General features: G+C 54.6%; 1 protein-coding gene across 8 annotated transcripts in view; it reads right to left on the bottom strand.

Moving 5' to 3' along the window:
- MSI2 (musashi RNA binding protein 2) overlaps nt 1–17,758 on the bottom strand; it is a 386,853-nt gene that overhangs the window by 15,391 nt on the left and 353,704 nt on the right. For 3 of the 8 annotated variants that reach the window (XM_059379315.1, XM_059379314.1, XM_059379317.1), the window contains exons 11-12: nt 17,111–17,134; nt 15,679–15,741 (exon numbers count right to left, since the gene is read on the bottom strand). In XM_059379315.1, the coding sequence (XP_059235298.1) occupies nt 15,679–15,741; nt 17,111–17,134 (87 nt within the window). Of the gene's footprint in view, nt 1–12,135; nt 12,186–15,678; nt 15,742–17,110; nt 17,135–17,758 lie in introns of all 8 variants that reach the window. The other 5 variants (XM_059379319.1, XM_059379320.1, XM_059379316.1 and 2 more) reach the window with 3 other exon arrangements.

Here is a 17,758-nt window from a genome sequence, read left to right as displayed (position 1 = left end):
CTTTCACAGGTCCCTCTTCACAGCCAGCCACTTGCTCCTTGTTCATGGGCTCTGAAGAATGGCAGCTGGGCAGCCAAGGCCTTCCTGGGAACAGAGCTGAGGACCCCGCTCTGATTCTCTGTGCCCTCTGAAAGTAGGGCCCACTATAAATCAATGCAGATGGTCAAATGCGAAAGGTTAGCATGGAAAGATAACCCTGTTCCTGCTCATGGAAGGAGAAATCTTCAGCTGTGAATTATTACAGCATGTCTCCAGCAGAGCAAGGAGGAATTACATGCCTGCAGTCTGCCTGGCCACTAGGTCCCAGGGATCCTGGCTCTAACCTTCCTTCCAGAGCTTAGCGTGAAGCGGGGAGACCTAGAGAGGACCAGCAATTACATCCAACCTGGGAAAACAGTATGACACAGTAAATTAGAGTCAAATCAGCTCAGGGACCCAGATGCAGGGACGATCAATTTAATATTACATATATAGATAGATAGATAGATATCTATGTATATATATCTGCTGAAATTCAGGCTATTTCAGAAGAGTGAGGGAAGGAACACTTCAAACCTAGGAGAGGATTAAGAGAGTAATGCAATGACATTTCCTTTTCCCTGTCTCCATACACAAACCGAATACATTACAGAGGTACGAACTCAGCCCGACAGCAACAAGTCCGGACAAATCCAGGGATGCCAGGCTCATCTTAAATACTGCACAGGACATGTGGACAGTGTCTGCTCGTGCACGGGGCTGACGGGAAAGTCAGTGTCACAAACACTCCGGATGTCATTTACAGCGGTGCTACGGTCTTGTAAGATTGCAGTTTCTGCTTATTCTCTCAAAACCTAACCTGCTTCGCACCGCTGCGCGGCTGGTGCTGACGTCTGCAGGTTGCCGAGGGCCTATCTTAAGTAGGGAACGCACGGGCCGCAGAACCGAGGACTTGGGACTAACGATTACGTGGAATGATGGTCGAAGCTTCTGGTCAAATCATGCCCCTCTGCAAAGCCAACTTCACTACTGGCTGCTCAGCAGCCCTCCTGTCACATGTTAGAGGGGTACTTGGGAGATTCGTGTTACCACGCAGATCAGCGTGAGGCGAAAGCCCCAAATACCCAGAATGAACGTGCCTGAGGAACGCTTTGTGGCTAGGACGATATTATGTGGAGATACCATCTCAACAGAAAATAAATAGCTTGTTTTCTATCTTGATGCTCTTTTGTTATCAGCCCTGATTTGGGTCTGTGGCTGTGTCTCCTCCTCACAGAGGACCAGCCTGGGGTTGGTGGGGAAGGGGGGCAATGAGAAGTGGGGTGAGTGGTTAGCTGCCATCTGCTTATGGGGTAAATTCTGGAGATGGATTAGCCCTGAGTGGGCCTCCGGCCGGTGGCCAAACAAACCGGGCTTTGTTGTGAGGGTAAAGAAGGAACTTTCTGGAGTCACTGTCAGGTTCTCATTTCTCCCAGAACCCCAAGGGTAGTGAGGGACAGCCCTCGTTTGCATGTGTCTGAGGGAGGAGGGGGAGAGGGGGGCCTCTGGGGAAGGAAGGGCCATGATGTGGGTCACTGGGGCTCGTCTGGCACAGGCTGAGCCAAATGGAACTGTCTGCGGGGCTCCAACAGCTTCACCAGCTCAAGGGACCTCGGCAGGCTGCCCGGCTCAGGCAGCGTCTCCTAGTTTAACCCCGAGAACGCCCCTTGCTTCATTTTGATCTGGGGACTGCCTATGTCCCTGAGGCCCATCCAGCTCTATCCTGTCAAAAAAGAAACTGGTCTGGCTTTTCCCCATAGGAACCCAACCACCCTCTGTGCTGCTGGGCTGTGTGCGCTCACTCGCTCTTTCCCAGCCTGCCTGGACCGAGCCTGCACCTTGTGAGTGACCCCTCCCACTGCAGCCTCGCTGTGCGCTCCCCGCACTACATCCTGTCAAAAGAAAGCATCATGAAGTCCAAGGCCGGCACTGCGTACCTGTAGTGTTCGCAGTCGTGAGGAAAAAGCGCTGTAAGAATTTGGTAAACCCCTGTCCCAGTCGGGGAAGATGGAGCGGGGGAAAGCCTCGTACTACTGTGGGCAAAATAGGGTCCAGAGGCGAGAGGCACAAAGTTCTAGAAGCTGTGGCTTCTAAAGGTGCCAGGCCGACAAGGGAACTAATATGGACTGAGCACCTACTGTGTGGGTGTTCAATGCCATCTTTTTTCACAATCCTGACAACCTGGGCAATGGGTCTTATCACCGTGGGTTACAGATGAGGAAACTGAGGGCTATAGCAGGGAGGGAACGGGTCTCGGGAGTGTCTCTGACCAGACTGAACTCAGCTCTCACTTGAACATCAAGGTAACTCCCAGCTGCTCTCCAAACAGAATCCCGCTGCTCGGCTGTCCTTCCCCGCATCATAGTCTGACAGGACACCTTAGGTTTACCTCAATCTTTCTTTGCCTCAGACAGGTCACAAGGACAAGACACCAAACCTCCCCTGCTGGAGTGCCAGCTCCCGAAGACATGGGCTCTGTTGCCCTTTCCACCCTAGGAGCTCCCTGGTGGTGGCGTCGCCCCCATCAAGCTGGGGTTCCTGGGGTTGGGCCACACTGGCCACAGGAGATAGGGGACAGCGTCTCTCCCAAAGGACTAGACCGCCTTCCTCTGTGCCACATCCCAGAACAAGCCTGGGTGGAACAAAGCAGGCAGGCAGGATGGCTGTGGTCAGGGTGGGGAGGAGAGGGTGCTACCAGACAGAAAGGAAGCCCTCCCATACGTGCACCCACAGAGGGACTCCTCTAGAATGTGTGCCCAGAGGCCTGGTCTCAGGCCCTAAAGAGCGCACTGCGTTCTGTTGGGGGCCGTCCTGCGGGGAGCTGGACTGCCCTAGGACCATCAGTATTTACTACCCCATCCCACTGCATGGAAACTCACTGCTCTGGGCTTCACAACCAGGGGGGCCGGGTGCGGGGGGGGGGGCCAAGGAGCAGCCCCTCGAGGACCTGGACGAAAGGCTTTCCACTCAAGCAGCCTGTCTTTAATGATTATAAAGGCACAGGAGTTTAATCCATTTTTGATGTAAGCACTAATAGCTCTGTGTCCTTGAAGTTCAAAGCGGGCGCATACATGTCACTAATTAGCCAAGCACAGAGCCATTCAGCTCCCTCTCATGTTTCTAATTAGGTCTTTAATAACAAACAAACTCCGACCTTACCAAGAGGCCCCCATTCATCAGACAGTCAAGGAGGGCGACTGCTTCCATGTTTACGGCGGCTTCGGGCCGTTGGTTCTATATGAACATGCTCTTAATCTCAGCCGGGACAGGCCTGTCCTCGAATCCATCTGTGAGGACAAAGACTCCTTCAGCCTGCCCTGGAGGGATGGACTTCCTGGCCCTGCTGGGAGGATCCGCTGTGGGCAGGACAGCTGGCTGCGGGCTGAGAACCCAGGCCAGCTCTCCTGGCCACCAGAGGAGGCGGGAGTGAGCTAGCTGGCTGGGCTCTAAGTACACACTGCGAGGCAGGGACACCGGTGACAAAGTCACAGAGCTGGTGCAAGGCTCTACATCTGGCAGGAAGCTGATGGTACCTGAGTCCACGGTTACACGATGGACTTGACCAAGGGAGCTGTCACTACTACTGGGGCCTGGGGCTCACCCGGGTGGTAGATTCTGATCTGATGGGTCTGTAGTGTGGCCCGGATAGCAGGAATTTTAAAAACTCTCCAAGGAGTGAGGTGTTGGCGACTCCAACAAGCAGCAAAGCTCCTGAACCACTGTGTTGGCCCCGGTCTCTCAGATCTGCTCACAGACAGTAACTATTAACAGGTCCGCCTTTATTAATAAATACCATCCAGATAGCCAAACCCTAAATGTTTAAATTAGCCACACCCCAAGGATGGAAATCTGACCAGTTTCTTTCAGTGATACCCTAGATTCCGGAAACATTTCTGTCCCTCTCACTGCCTCCATGCATGGAAAAAAAAAAATGCAGCGCTGACTGGTTTTAAACACATTCTCATCACCTGGAAGCCCCTGGCTTTCTCTCCAGTCACTCTTCTTAGCTCTTAAGGCACTGTCACTATCACCCGCTGACCCCCGCCCCCAACCATGACAAGGGATCGAGAGCTGTGGAAACAGTGTCCACCTCGAGCTACAGAGCTGAAAGGTCCTTAAGCACCCTCCAGTCTGAAGCTCTGAAATCACCCAGACTCCTGAGTGTTGGAACCAGACCGGAATTGAATCTTTCCAATTTCCCACTCCTTCATGCTCTCATCTTCTTTAAAAAAAAAAAAAAAATTGTTTAGGGCATCTGGGTGGCTCAGTGGGTTGAGCCTCTGCCTTTGGCTCAGGTCCTGATCTCAGGGTCCTGGGATCGAGTCCCGTGTCGGGCTCTCTGCTCAGTGGAGAGCTTGCTTCCACCTCTTTCTCTCTTTCTCTCTCTCTCTGCCTGCCTCTCTGCCTACTCATGATCTCTGTCAAATAAATATTAAAAAAAAAAAACCTGTTTATCATCTTTTCTTATCTGATTAATCCCCAAGGCAACCTCACTCCCTAGGAAGGTGAGAGAGAGATAAGGGAAGCCTCAGAGCTGTTTCTGTCCCAAGGTCAGAACACGGACAGCTGTTGGGGCCAGTCCCCGAACCCAGTGGAACCCTCCAACGAGTCATATCCAAGCCAGGTCATTGGGAAGACGCTGAGATCTCAGGGGGCAGCCTCCGTGGAAGGTTTCGGGAGGGAAGACTACTGGGTCCAGGACAGTCTGGATCCAGAAAAGTCAAACAGTGTGGCCACGGATACACGGCAAAACTGGATCCTCCAACATCGGTCCAGGTTTTCCGGTTTGGCTGCCGTGCTGTGACCTTTCCTGGAGGCCGGGTTGACACTGCCAGACCCTTCCACCTGGGTGGGTGCCTAACTGACGCCTGACTCCAGGGCCTCCTGGGTCCCACGTGTCTGGAAGACTCTGCCTTTCTTTCCCCCAAGGCCTGAAAAGCCAACCGTCTGGCAGGTTACAGTCAGAAACGACTTCTAGAAAGAGAGAAGAAAGTGGGGCTGCGGCAGCCTTAGCCTCCCACAGTGCTCTACCACAGGCGCACAGGTCTGCACTGATTGCTTACCACAGACCTGGACAGACCGTTTTATTAATATTAATAAGTAACCAGGAACAAAGGGCCCCTTTATTTTTAGCTTTCTCTAATTGCGTAGTAATTACTCATCTACAAAACAAATGAGCCCCGGCTCGCGGTTGCCATAGTACCGGGAGCCCAGCCTCCCTGAAGGCCGATTGGCCGAGGGTCCTGCTGCTCCCGCCTCCTGCCCCGCCCCTCCACGACCATTGGTCCAAAGCAAAGCCCCAGCAACTGGGCGGCCAATCCGCTCCCAGCCCCGGGGCTACGCTGGGTTTCCCAGCGACCTTCCAGACTCAGTCCTCACTGCTCACAGGAAGGGATGTTGACTCATCCCTTAGGGGAACGGGAGAGGGTCTGTCTTGCCCAGAGAGGCCCTCCCTTGCTCCATCTTCTAGTTTCTTTCGGGCAGTGGCTAACTTCCTTCAGTCCCGTACTAGTTAAAGGCTCCTGTCAACTAATAATAACCTTCAGGCTGGCTCCCTTACCGGACCACGCCTCCTCTGGGTCTCCTTTGTCTGCCTTTGGTCTGAAAAGGATTCAGGGACTGAAAGCCAGATCAGAAATGTCAGCCAAAGCCAGACAGCACCATGACCTTAAGTTTGCAACAGCAGAAGCAGGTGCAAAATGTGCACATAATGCTTCCTGAGGCCTCTTGTAAATGGTTTTTGGCTTCTCTCTTCCCCGGAGGATACGAGAATTAAGTTGATGGGCTGCTATGGTTTGCCCTTGAGTACGTGTTAAAAATGCAGACCTCTGCTCACAGATCGGAAGGGCTGGCACCACAGAGCTTCCGCTGACATGGCTGAGAGCACAGATGCAATGAGACAGACCCAGGTTCTGGTCTTGTCTCTACTACCTCTGACAAGCTATCTAAGCCACAGTTTTAAGATTTTAAAAAATGGGAACGGGAATGATAGTGCACTCTTCATAGGATTAGGAGAATTAGATGGGGTAAGGCAGGTGGGCTGAGCACAGCCCTTGGCTCACTCATAATGCAGAAGTTATTACAAACATATTACTTTTATCATCATCATGTATTAAAATTGGCTGGGAAGTGTCTCTAGCATTCTATCAACCACTTGCAAGCTATCTTTCCCTTCCGGGACCTTGCAGGTGGGTGTGAATGTTGAGATAATGGCCAGAACCCTCCTATTCATGCCACAGACTGATTTCACCGTGGCTCCCCCATCCTGACAGATCTAATTCCAAAAGCCAATCACAGCTGTTCAAAAGCATTATTTGCCCACCTCCTGTTCTGCAGGATTCTGAGCTGGCAAGGGGAGACCTTTTTATTAATATTTATAATAAGCATCCAGGAACAAAGGGCCCCTTTATTTTCTGCTTTCTCCGATTGCAAAATAATTAGTTATCTACACTAAGAATGAGGCTGACTTTGCCTCCTGGAGTTTGGATGGTTTATATTGTTGGAGAAGGCGGGCACCACTCGGAGATATATGCAAAACATGTTCCATAGAGTCAGAACCCTGCCTTTCATCCAGGAGACCTCACCAGTCACAAAGGAGACCGAGGACAGGGTGTTATGTTGAGGAGGGGCACCTGGGTAGGGTTAATCAGGTGTGGCTTCCTGGCAGTCTGAGCCAATTTGAGTGGAGGGAGCAAAGACAAGGACAGAGAGAGGTAGACTGGCAGTGGCTGCCATGAGGGCCCAGGAGTGGGGACCAACAACCCCAGGTAGGGAATGAATAACAACTTGTTGGCAAAAGGAAGGAGAGTCACAGAAAATGAAGGTGGAGCCCTGTGAGGGAACGCCCTCTCGTGTCAGCCCTGCTCCTTGTTCCAGGTCATGAAGCCAACCCCAGCCCCAGGACTTAGGGAGGTGTCCAGCTCTGTTCTGTGGGACTGTTGCCAGGCTGATCTTCCTTAGCTGGTTTCATCCTTACCAAGCTCCACTGCCGTGAGGCATATGAACCTTTCCCACCACCATGACCATAGGGATTGAGTTTTCAAGGTCCCCGAGAATCCAGCCTGCCTTGACCTCATCAAGCCTCTACCCCCACTGCCCACCAGACAGCCTCCCACTGTCGCCCCAGCACGGGATGCTCATCCCCTGCCAACCTTTCACCCAAGTCCTCTCACCTACAATGCCCTCTCATCTCCCACAGCAAATCCCGCAGGGCCCATCTGTGTCCAGTCTCCCGTCTGAGCCTCCCTGGCTGCTGCGTGCTCTCTGTGATCAGTGGCCGTGCATACTCATTGAAGACCAGCTCTTCTATCAGTTGTGTGCTGTGTCCTCCCTCAAAAGACTGGGAGCTTGTGGAAGGCAAGGACTATGCCCTGAAATTCTGTGCCCTGAAATTCCCCGACCCCAGCACAGTGCTGAGCCCAGAGTTCATCAGCTAATGGGTAAGAGCTAAAGGCGTGAAGCCACTCTTCCTAGGCAGTGACAGGCAAACATTTATGGCGCGTCTACTCTGCATACTCTGTCACTTGTCCTCCTGCTTTCAGTCCCATCTCCCTTGTCCACCCTGCTGTCAAGACTTGGCTAACATACAAATCTGAGGTCACTTCCCAGGTTCAGGCCTCTCTCAGGCTCCTAGCTGCCTGCGTGAAAGCAGCAGCTTCACCTGCGACCGCCCCCTACCCTGGGCCCCCTCTCCTGCCCCCAGTGCATTTTACTCTCTCGCTGCTGCAAACTGTTTGCAGGGCTTCAGAGTCACTCCTCTGTTTTGGGTTCTGGGGGCTTTGCACATGCCTTTCCCTCTGGTTCTTGGGGAACTCCTATTTGTCCTTGAAAAGTGGAGTCACTCCCCTGTGAAACCTTCCCTGACTTTCCAGACAAAGCCAACTACATCCACCTCTGTGCCCTTCTGTGACTGGATGTTTGCTATCATATCAGAAGTACCCGTTAGCCTCCATGCTAGGCTGGGAGACACTTGAGGGCAGGGACTGTGCTCTGGATTCATCTAGGAGCTTCATCTAGGAGCTGTGGTAGGCTTCGTGCTTGCCCACCCAGCAGCATTCTCCCTTCCCCTCTTTTATCTGCACCCAGACTATCCTTTGGAAATCCATCCTTCTCCTGCTAGTCGGCTCAGAGAGGGCTGAGCCTTAGCCAAGCAGCACAAAGTTCGGGACTTCTGCTAGAATTCAGGACCATCTGATGACCCCCTCTTCCTCTAGGCAGGTTGGCATGAAGCAGGAGACTGTTGTGACCATTTTGCTACTGTAGGAAAGCCAACATCAAGACAATATGGAAGCAAAGAGGAGGACAAAGCCAAGGGAACCGCAGAGAAAGAGCCCAGTAGTCTGATACATGAAACCGGCTCTTCCACAGAGCTCCCGGGATGTTGGCCAGTAAGTCCCCCATGACATTCAACCATGCTGAGTTGGGTTTTCTGATCCAGCCCAAAGCACCCTGACTCAAGCCTAGCACAGTGCCTGCCACAAGTACTAATTAACTACTGTTGTTATCCACTTACTACATATCTGCTGAACTAAATTCCGTGGTAGATGCGCCCTGGGCCCAGTTCTGAAATCTACATCTGAGAGACGGGCCGTGAGATCTAGGGGCCTGAGTCCTTGGCTGACACAGCGTGGGCCCTCAGGCTCCTGGGCTCTTCCAGCACACCCCACATGTCGGGGGCATCTGGGTAGCAGGTGACCTCTTCACGAACAAACACGGTTTCTCTGCAGAGCTATTAAAGGAGGCCAGAGACCTGGGTTCAAGGTCAGGGTTCTTCATCCTTGACCAAAGCCTTGCTCCCTGCGTAACCAGCTGGGAGACTTTGGGTAAGTCATGCAACCATTCTGCAGGTCTGCTTTCTCTTCAAAACCAAACACCAGGCCAAAAACCTCTGCCTTCCTGCCTGTCTCCTGGGCTAGCTGGGGTCAGAGACGTGGTCAGCTCACCTCTGCAGAAACGTAAGGGGTCACGACACACCGAGGCCCATGCTCCTTTGGTGACTCTCACCACCACGTGGGTTCACTAGCTTTTGGGGCTCCCCGCAACCCCAAGTGGCCCGACCCAGGCCAGGGTGCCAGGAGGGGCTCCCTGTGCTCTTATGGGGTGGGGTGTCCAAGGACAGCACCACACTTTCCACCTTCCTCTAGATGGCAGGGCCTGGGATCCTGAGCCAGCGTGAGAGGGCCAAGCTCAGCAGGAGGTGGTGTCTCCTCCAAAAAGAATCCCATGGATTTAAAAGACCCTTAACATCCCCCCACTCCGTTCACTTTAGGATTAACTTCTACTGAGGTTTGGGCTTCAAGGCCAGTCGCTAATTGCACTAGAGCTGATTTATCAAGTGCACTGTGTTTCTATTACAAAATTATTGATCCCAGCCAATGTATTTTATCCTCAACAGGGTTGGTCCAAAAGCCCTTGGAAAATGAACGAAGCAGAGGTCAGGCACGGGCAGCTCCACACATTATTATAAATTCACTGGGTCTACTGAAATCCAAGGCAGGTTTCTTGGTGGCAAAAGACCCAGCCCTCTCAGAAATGAAGATCAGAGTGACAAACTGAGAAACGAGCTGCCCAACCCCAGGACACGAGGCGGCGGACCAAGAGGCAAGCCTGGCCGGCTGCGGCAGCTGCTTGTAAGGGGTCAGGAATCTGCCCTCCCTCTGGGCTGCTGTGCTGGCTCTCTGCCGCAGCCACAGATGGGGGCTCTTTCCCAGCGAGATGTGTCCCCATGACCCTACCCCCAGTTGGGCTGTCCTGGGGCCGCCATCCCCCGAGAACGCTTGCTGCCAGCACAAAGAGGAGACGATTGCCCTACAGCTCCCCTTCCTGCACACCGGAGCCTGCTGACGGAGATGCAGAAAAGCCAGCTTCAGAAAGGGAGGCAACCCGTGGATCCATTTTCCTTTTTACGCAAAGCTGGCAGTGTGAGAAGCAATGCGTCATGGGAAATAGGGATTCTCTGCAGGAGGGATCCGGATTCTCAGACCACTGGAGGCAAGACATGTTGTCTGCCTTTATATTCCTCGGCACCTGGCACAGAGCAGACCTTCAACGCCTGCTTGTTGAAAACAACATCCAGGAACCCTAAACCGTATGCCACAAAGGATGCTAATAATTCCCGGATCCCTCGGGCAGCTGGAGGAGTGTGGGCGGGACACTGTTGTTCATGTCCCTCGGACCCCAGCACCTGTAAGGTGAAGGGTGTCACGGGGAACATGGAAAACACCAAGAGGGGAGGCGTGGGATGGGCAGGCCTGCTTCGTGCACACCTGCACCCACCCCCCTTTATGGTTCAAGTTCAACTGTTTCCTTTCTCTCCTGAGTTGAATTTTACTTTTGTTCGTTGTACCTACTGGAACCGAAATGGTTAGGATGTTTAGTCCCAGCGTAGCAAAGCCATTCTCTGAGCAGAGCCAGACCCCGGATTTAGGCCAATAAGGGGGATTTTCGCTCTCTCTGCCTTCTGTCCCACGGTCCTTCCTGCTCAGCAGCCTGCGTCAGTAGGCAGCTCTGGCAGCCCCGGAAGCCTTACTGCTTCCAGCCGTTTCCCTCTGCCTCCTCCCACCCGCCTCTGCAGGACGGCTCTTCCCAGATTTCCCTTCCTGGGCTTTGGGAGCCTCCTTCTGTCCAGTGGCTGACTGGCCTGCTCACTTGCAATCCTTGTTCATGCGGATGCAGCCACTGACCTCTCGCCACCATTCCACTGTCACCTCACACTCTTCTGGGAATGCCACGGACGGCTGTGACGTCCTGGGCTTCAGTCTCCCCCAACAGATAACTTATCCCCTGAAGGCTCAGGTCCCATGGTGTCCTCCGGTGGCTTTAGGTCAGAGCCACCAATTAGCCTGACTAAAGAGCAGGTCCCAGGCAGCAACTACTATTTCACCAATTTGTAAAGACTGGAGCCATCTCCAAAAGCTTGGAGAGACCTCTGGTACTCTGGTATGGCTTGTCCCCACAAATGTAGGGGAGATGGCGTGTCCAGGGACATGGACTGCCCACGCCCCTGAGCCGAGGGCAGAGCTGCGGGACTGGGGAATCTTCCTGGCGAGGTGGGGGGAAACTTCAGCCTTCTCTCCAAATGTCGCGGGTTCCCCTTCCCTCTTGCCTCCCCCCACAAAGAGCTGTGCTAATAACCTCCACACTAGGAAGGTTGCCACTCTGACGCCACTTGCCCCCCTCCCACCCCCACCCCCACCCCCACCCTTGGAGGGCACACATAAAGGCTTCTCCTTCATCTTCACCAACTATAAGAACCGACGCTAACCTTCGCCAGGACCCAACGCATTCCCCGTCTGCAGACCCAGGATCGTAAGATTGGAATCCTGTTCCCTACCACGTCTCACTTCCTCTCCGCCCTGGGGACCAGACCATGCAGACAAGACCGCCATGCAGACCTGTTCCCCCCAACAGGCCGGACGTGAGCTGGCAAAGGACCCAAGGCATTGAGGGCCTTGCCGGTGGGCCTTGACAAAGAAGAGAAGACCTGCTCTGGTCAAGAGCCCTACGAGGAAGATGAGAACAAGGATGAACGGTCAGACTCCTTCCGATCCCAGTTCTGTTCACAGACAGGGGCGCCAGCGAGTTCAGTGAGGAAGGCTAGAGCTGGGGGTGGTGGCCCAGTGCTAGACTGGGGGAGCAGGGAGCGTGAGGGGAGGTGGTGGTGGCTGATGGCGAGAACATGGATCCAAGCCCTTTGGCAACATTGAAAATATGGAGCCCCCTGTCTTCCTGGTCCCCCGCGCTGTCCTGCCGGCAGCTGTGCTGGGCCGGGCTGTCAGAGACCCTGTAATATCAACTCAACAATGCATGTTCTAGGGCTACGGCTAATACCAGGACATCTACTACAGTGCATGCATTTAGTTCAGTCCCACAGAGACATACACTCTAAGAACAGGCAGGGGAGGTGTGAAATGTTTTACTGGACAACAGGTGTTTTGGATTCGTGACTAATAAAAAAAAAAATCGAAAACGAAAGTGTACAAAAAAAAGACATTTCTCGAGAGTTGGATATGAGTTTGTTTCTTGAACTGTTTTCATCTGAACAAGCAAAAACATGCAAACCAGCTGGTACTAACAGGAAGCTGGACACTGAGAGAGGATTAATAGGTGTGGACAAACCTTCCCGCTGAGCGTGCTCAGAAGAGTGTTTGAGAGGAGGTGTGCAGATCCTAGTGTAAGAGAGGCGGGAAAGTATGCCTCAGAGACACTCTCTCACCGCAGCCCCAACCAAGCAAGAGAAAAGACAACAGAAACATGACTCTCGCACTCACCACCACCGTCAGGAGCTCATGTTACTAGACTGGAATAAAGCTGGCAAGTATAAAGTACAGTAAGGGGTCCTGGCTGGGGCCGGAGACGGGCTGGGGGGGGGCGGGCAGGGGGCTCAGAAGCTCTTCGACTGATACACAGACCCACCCCGTGATGTCACCCGGAAATAAAACAGCCTGAGCATCCGAACCACTCCCCTCACCTGTGTGTGTGTGTGTGTGTGTGTGTGTGTGTCTGGGGTCGCTGACCAAACTGGACTTAGGTTTGGGTGGGACAGGATGAGGCCATCAGAACTGAATGAGTACGATCAAAATAAACAAACGAACTCTCGACTGAGCACAAGAAAAGATGACGTTTCAGACTACCGGTGAAGGTAAAAGAAAAGTGACCACTGATAGTGAAGTCATCTAGGAGTCGGCAGGGACCTCGCCTGGCGGGGGGTCTCCTGAGCCCTGCTCACCTCAGGTCCTGCGTGAATTAGGAAAAGGCGGGCAGGCTGGCCTCGAGGAGTCGGCTGAGGTGGGTGCAGAGCTCAAGGCCCCCCCTGGACCTCCTACCCTGACACCATAGCCCTGACAGATACGAGTTGCCAACCTGAGCGAAATCCGAGTTGCTCCCCCCTCCCCACGGCCCTCAGCAGGTGCTTCTATCTCAGGAAGCTCCCCTGGTACATCAAAATATGGAAGGAGAAAAAAAAAAAACCCAAAACTGTGGAGCTGGACAAAAACAAAAGGCCCTCCTTTCACAGGATGCCTGATCCCTAGACCAAGCCTGACAGCCATGCCCTGGGGAGTGGAGGCCACACTTCCTGCAGTTTGGAGTCCCCTGCCAGGTTCGGGGGAGTACCAAGCTCAAGATCGGTACTCCACAGACTCCCTGTACCAGCTTCTTCCTATAAGACGAAGTGCCTGGGCTTGTGATGCCCTCCAACAGCCGAAGCTGCTTGCTTGGGGGGCAGAAGGAACACCCCTGTCCCCCGGGAAGGAGCTGGCACGGGAGGAGGGTGTGCAGGGTTGCAGGGGAAGGGAGAACTGGGCAGTCAGCCTTCAGCGATCACCTGCTGGCCCGGCTGATGCACAAACTCAAACCAGTCTGTGCCGTCCCTCTCACGCGTCCGCCAAAATGCCATGGAGGGGCCACCACAACAGGTAAATAACTGGCCGTCTCCCCAGGCTCGGAGTCCAGATTATGTTCTAGAGGGAGAGAGGGGGACGGTCCTTACAGGCCAAAATACGCTAAAAGAAAGACAGGCAGAGATCTTCTTTCCCCAACCTTGTAACCCTGCTCCAGGTCCAAAGACTGGGATGGGGATGAGGGGCTGAGCTACACTGTCTATACAGAGGCAGGTGTCTTTCCAGCCCAGGCGGTGTTCTGACGTTGGCAGGCACCGTCTAGTTGTCGCCCTGGGGCTCACCCCAAGCCCCTGACCCCCAGGCAGTACTGCCGGGTGCCCTGTGGCCTCCTGGCCAAGCCTGCACCCTTGGGGCCAGGCACCTCGGAGTTGAGGATTTACTTCTTGCACTAACCTAGGCTGGTGTGGGGCAGGTGGTCTGGGAGCACGCTCCTGAATAGAATTCACTAACAGTGCAGCAATGAGCATGGCTGACCTCGAATGGCCCCTGGGAGACTTGGCTCCCGATGGAAATGGCTACAAATAAAACACCACTGATCCTGGAAAAAAAAGTGTGGTTGGAGATGGCTCTGGAGTTTGGGGTTAGGAGTTGGGGAGAAATGGGTGGGACTCCCGCCTGGCTCTGGGGGGGTCCGTGAGAGGGTGGGGGTGGCGGAGGGGGGGGCACGGGCCACAGGGAGACCGCTCTCAGACTTGCGAAGAACCCCATGCTGCCCTTTAAACTTGCCATGAAGTCAAGGAGAATGGGGGTGGGGAGAGAGGCAGGGTTAATTTCGGGTTAAAGTTTAGTTTCATAATCCAAGTTATAATAAGAAAGAAACTGAACGGAGAAAACAACCAACAACACTCAAAAATCTCGAGTTTTCTTTTTGTTGTCCCCCCCCACCAGGCACAGGTAGGACAGAGGCTTGTTTGTAACGATACCAAAAAGCACTCAAGTTAAAAAAACCAAACAGAACAGGGGGACACCAGGCAGCGGCGCGCCTGCCCCCAGGGCAGGGGCACCAGGGGACACTGGCCAGCGGGCAGGTGGGGGCCGCTGGAGGCTGAGCGGGTGCCCAGCTCTCTGGCTAATTGGCCTTCAGCAGCCCCCAGAGAGCTCCTGGCCCCTCCAAACAAATCCCCAGTGGGTGATTCCGGGGAGTGGCTCCTTTGTAGCTCGAGGCAGTGCCAGTTTGCATGGAACGGATTTTTACTGATGTTTCTAAAGGGCCTCACTGTGCCAGTCTCTTACCACTGAGGGTTTGGGTTTTGGCATTTACCCTCTGGGCTTTGAATGCCCCATTTCCTGGTACCCCACCAGCGCCTCCCTTCCCCCACCCTCCTCACCGCCCTATCCCTAACTGCTCCCTGGGGTGCTCTGCTGCCCTGTCCCCGGGGCATGGTGGGGAGAGTCTTGGAGGAGCAGGGGCCCCTCTGCCGCTGGGGCGCGGATTCCAGGCGGCCTCCCGGGGAGCCCGGCACACGACGGCAGCCCAGCTTGCTTAGAAAGGCGGGGAGCATCTGGGGGAGAGGGACAGAGGCGCCCTGGGGCCCGCGTCGTGGACATACCAGCTCCAGCCGGACCCACAGGGCTGCTGGGAAAACGCTCCCACCTCACTTGAAGGGCTCTAGACCTCCTAAGAGGCTGGGTTTAGAGACCAAAGGACCAGGGCAGTTTTGTGGGAGAGGAAAAACCCCAGTTCCCTTGGCAGGTGGAGTCCAGGAACTCTCCGGTCTCTGCTCTGAGGAGAGCCTGGGAGGCAACAGGGGCTTCAAGAAATCACTCCCTTTCACAGAGGTCAGGACTGGCCCTACTTCTGGCCTCCGGGGACCAGGGTCTGAGCTGAATCAGCAAGGCCACCTGCCAGGTGCAGCAGGGGCCTGGAGGCCAGAAGCCTCCCTTGCACAACCCAGATCTCTGGCTAGGTCAGAGGCCCAACGAAGGGAGCCTCATGAAGCAGTGAAAGCCAACGAGGGAAATGCCGCGGGTGCCCTGAAGCCGGCTGTGGGGTGAGGGGGCCGTCCAAAGTCAAAACCAAGGTCACTGCTCTGTTTTCGAGGAGAGAGTAAGACTCTACCTTTGGTTTGCAGTCCTGCGACTGATCCGCACTGGGAGCTGCCCTGGGGTGGCAAGGGCCTCGCCCGCGCCCCCCTGTCCCCACCCTCTGGGCTGTGGTGACAGTAGTGGACAGACGCAGCCACACAGATCCAACAGGGCCTTTACCTTCCCCTGCACACTGGGGCATGCCTGGGAGCGCCTGCCCCGCACACCTCCCTACCTGATCCTCTTGCAGCCGCCACCGCCGCCGCCGCCACTGGTCCGTAAGCCGCTGCTGGGAAGCCTGGCAGGGAGAGAGGAGCTAGAGTGAGGGTCAGAACCTGGAAGGGGCCCCCCGGCACAGCCCGGGCTCACAGGCTGTTTTCCACCCCCTCCTCCAAAGGCTAGGAGCCAGAAGGGATCTCCTCAGGGCAGCCTTTAGGAGGGACCCAGGTCAGCAGCTCTCAGACTTCTGGAAGGCATAGCCCCTTCAGGTGTGTTTGATTCCTACACAAAGGTCACCACAGAAACTACTTCTAGAAGGCACACTGAAATAATCTAAGAGGATGAGGAGGATCCTCTCTTGGGAGCAGGGCAGGGTCCCTGCTGTCCTTGTCATGATGGAGGGGGTCCCCCAGGGTGTGTCCATGGCAGCGCCAAGCATGGCCCAGGAACCACCCCCCACCCCGGCCCGGACCAGGTGGCCCTGAGCCTCTTGGGCAGCACAGGCACCTGGGCCAGGAGGTGGCTGAACTCCAGCTGCTCTCCTGAGGCTCTGCTGGTCCGGACTCTGGAAAGCCTGTACTAGCATTATCTCAGCCCCAGGCCGGAAGGTGAGGTGTGCTGGGAGGCCCTGCTGCCTGCCCGAGTACACGGGAAGGCAGCTGGGGGAGGGAGTGGGTTAGCCACAGGACCAATGTGGAGTGAGCCCTGTGGCTTTTGTCTCTCCATTTCAACCTCCTGAGGCACATGATGGGGATTTCAATCGGTCTCTTGTCTGAGTTCCACCTCCTGATCAAGCTGGCAGTGAAGGGTGTCCTAGGGGTCTCCCTCAAGTGTCTGCCTAGCTAAGAACACCCGGAGCAGCAAGGCTGTCCCAGAAATGGGACTGAAGGTTGGAAGGGAGAAAGTGACCCAGCGTGGCTGCAGAATGTCCAGGGGAAGGAAGAGGAGGGCTAGTCCTCTCCCGTGGGCTTCTCTTGGCCACCAGCATCACACATGCACAGTCACACGTGGGGACGCACACAGACACACTCACGCGCACACGGAGCAATCGCCATCTGCCATCCAGGCAGACTTTTCGAGGCCTGATTTCAAGCCCCACTTCCAAAGGCTGTGGTTTTACACGATGGGCCAGAAGCCAGCAGCGAACAACGGGCAGCCAAGACAGCTGCTGGGCTTCAGCCTTTGGGCCTTCCAAATACGGACCTGCTACAGGACACAGTGGGGGAGCACATGCACCATGGGGGGCAGGGAGCAGGGGTGGGAGTAGGGACAAAAGGACAGAAAGAGAGCCATCCCCCAAACACAGCAGAAACTAGAAGCCCACTAAACTCTAAGACTATTATCCTAGCTACACGGAACTACTGGGGAGGAAAAAAAGTTCAAAAGGGAACAGCTACTCTAAAAAGGTCAGGCTAAGCTACTTAAAATGTCAATGAAAAAAGACATACTTGCATTTAAATATGGTAATAGGGCTGTTGAAGGGGGGAAAAAGAGAGATCCAGGTGAAATAAGGGTACAAGGTCATCCCTGGTTGCTGGAACGGGTCTCCCAGCTCCCATGAAGGCCCCACACGTGCCAGGAGGCCACTCCCTCCCCCATGGGGGCTACCACGGCCCCCTGCCACCTGAGACCCACGAAGGCACTCCCCCACCAAGTCCTTTCCCCTTTCTTTCAAGCAGGGTCTAGGTTTCTGGAAACGTGGGTGATAGAAGAAAGTGCTGAAGGAAAATAAGGAAGAACTGGAGTTATTTCTCCCTGTCCCAACCTCCGCACACTAGGCAACCCCCCTCCCCCGCTGCAGGCACACGCAGCAGCGCTCAGGGGACCCCGAAGGAGAAGGAAGTGGGCTGGGAGAGAAGGAAGGTCAACTTATTCTTTTGCACTCCTCACCGGTTTCCTTGGAAGCCTGAAAAGATGTCCACGGCCGGGGGTGGGCGGGGGGGGGGGGGGGGGGGGGGGGGCAGAACCAGAGGGAGGCGAGTTTAGTCAATAAAAGACATTTAACAAAAGGGCTATTTTCTGGAGTCAAGCGCATTTTTGACCAGAAAAAAAAAAGAGTCTGAGAGAAAGAGGAAAAAAAAAAAAAAAAAAAAAAA

The sequence above is a fragment of the Mustela nigripes genome, chromosome 16 (genome assembly GCF_022355385.1).
Source record: "Mustela nigripes isolate SB6536 chromosome 16, MUSNIG.SB6536, whole genome shotgun sequence".
Classification (NCBI taxonomy): domain Eukaryota; kingdom Metazoa; phylum Chordata; class Mammalia; order Carnivora; family Mustelidae; genus Mustela; species Mustela nigripes.
Note: the sequence above shows the minus strand (reverse complement) of the source record. Positions and strands in the feature narration are given on the sequence as shown.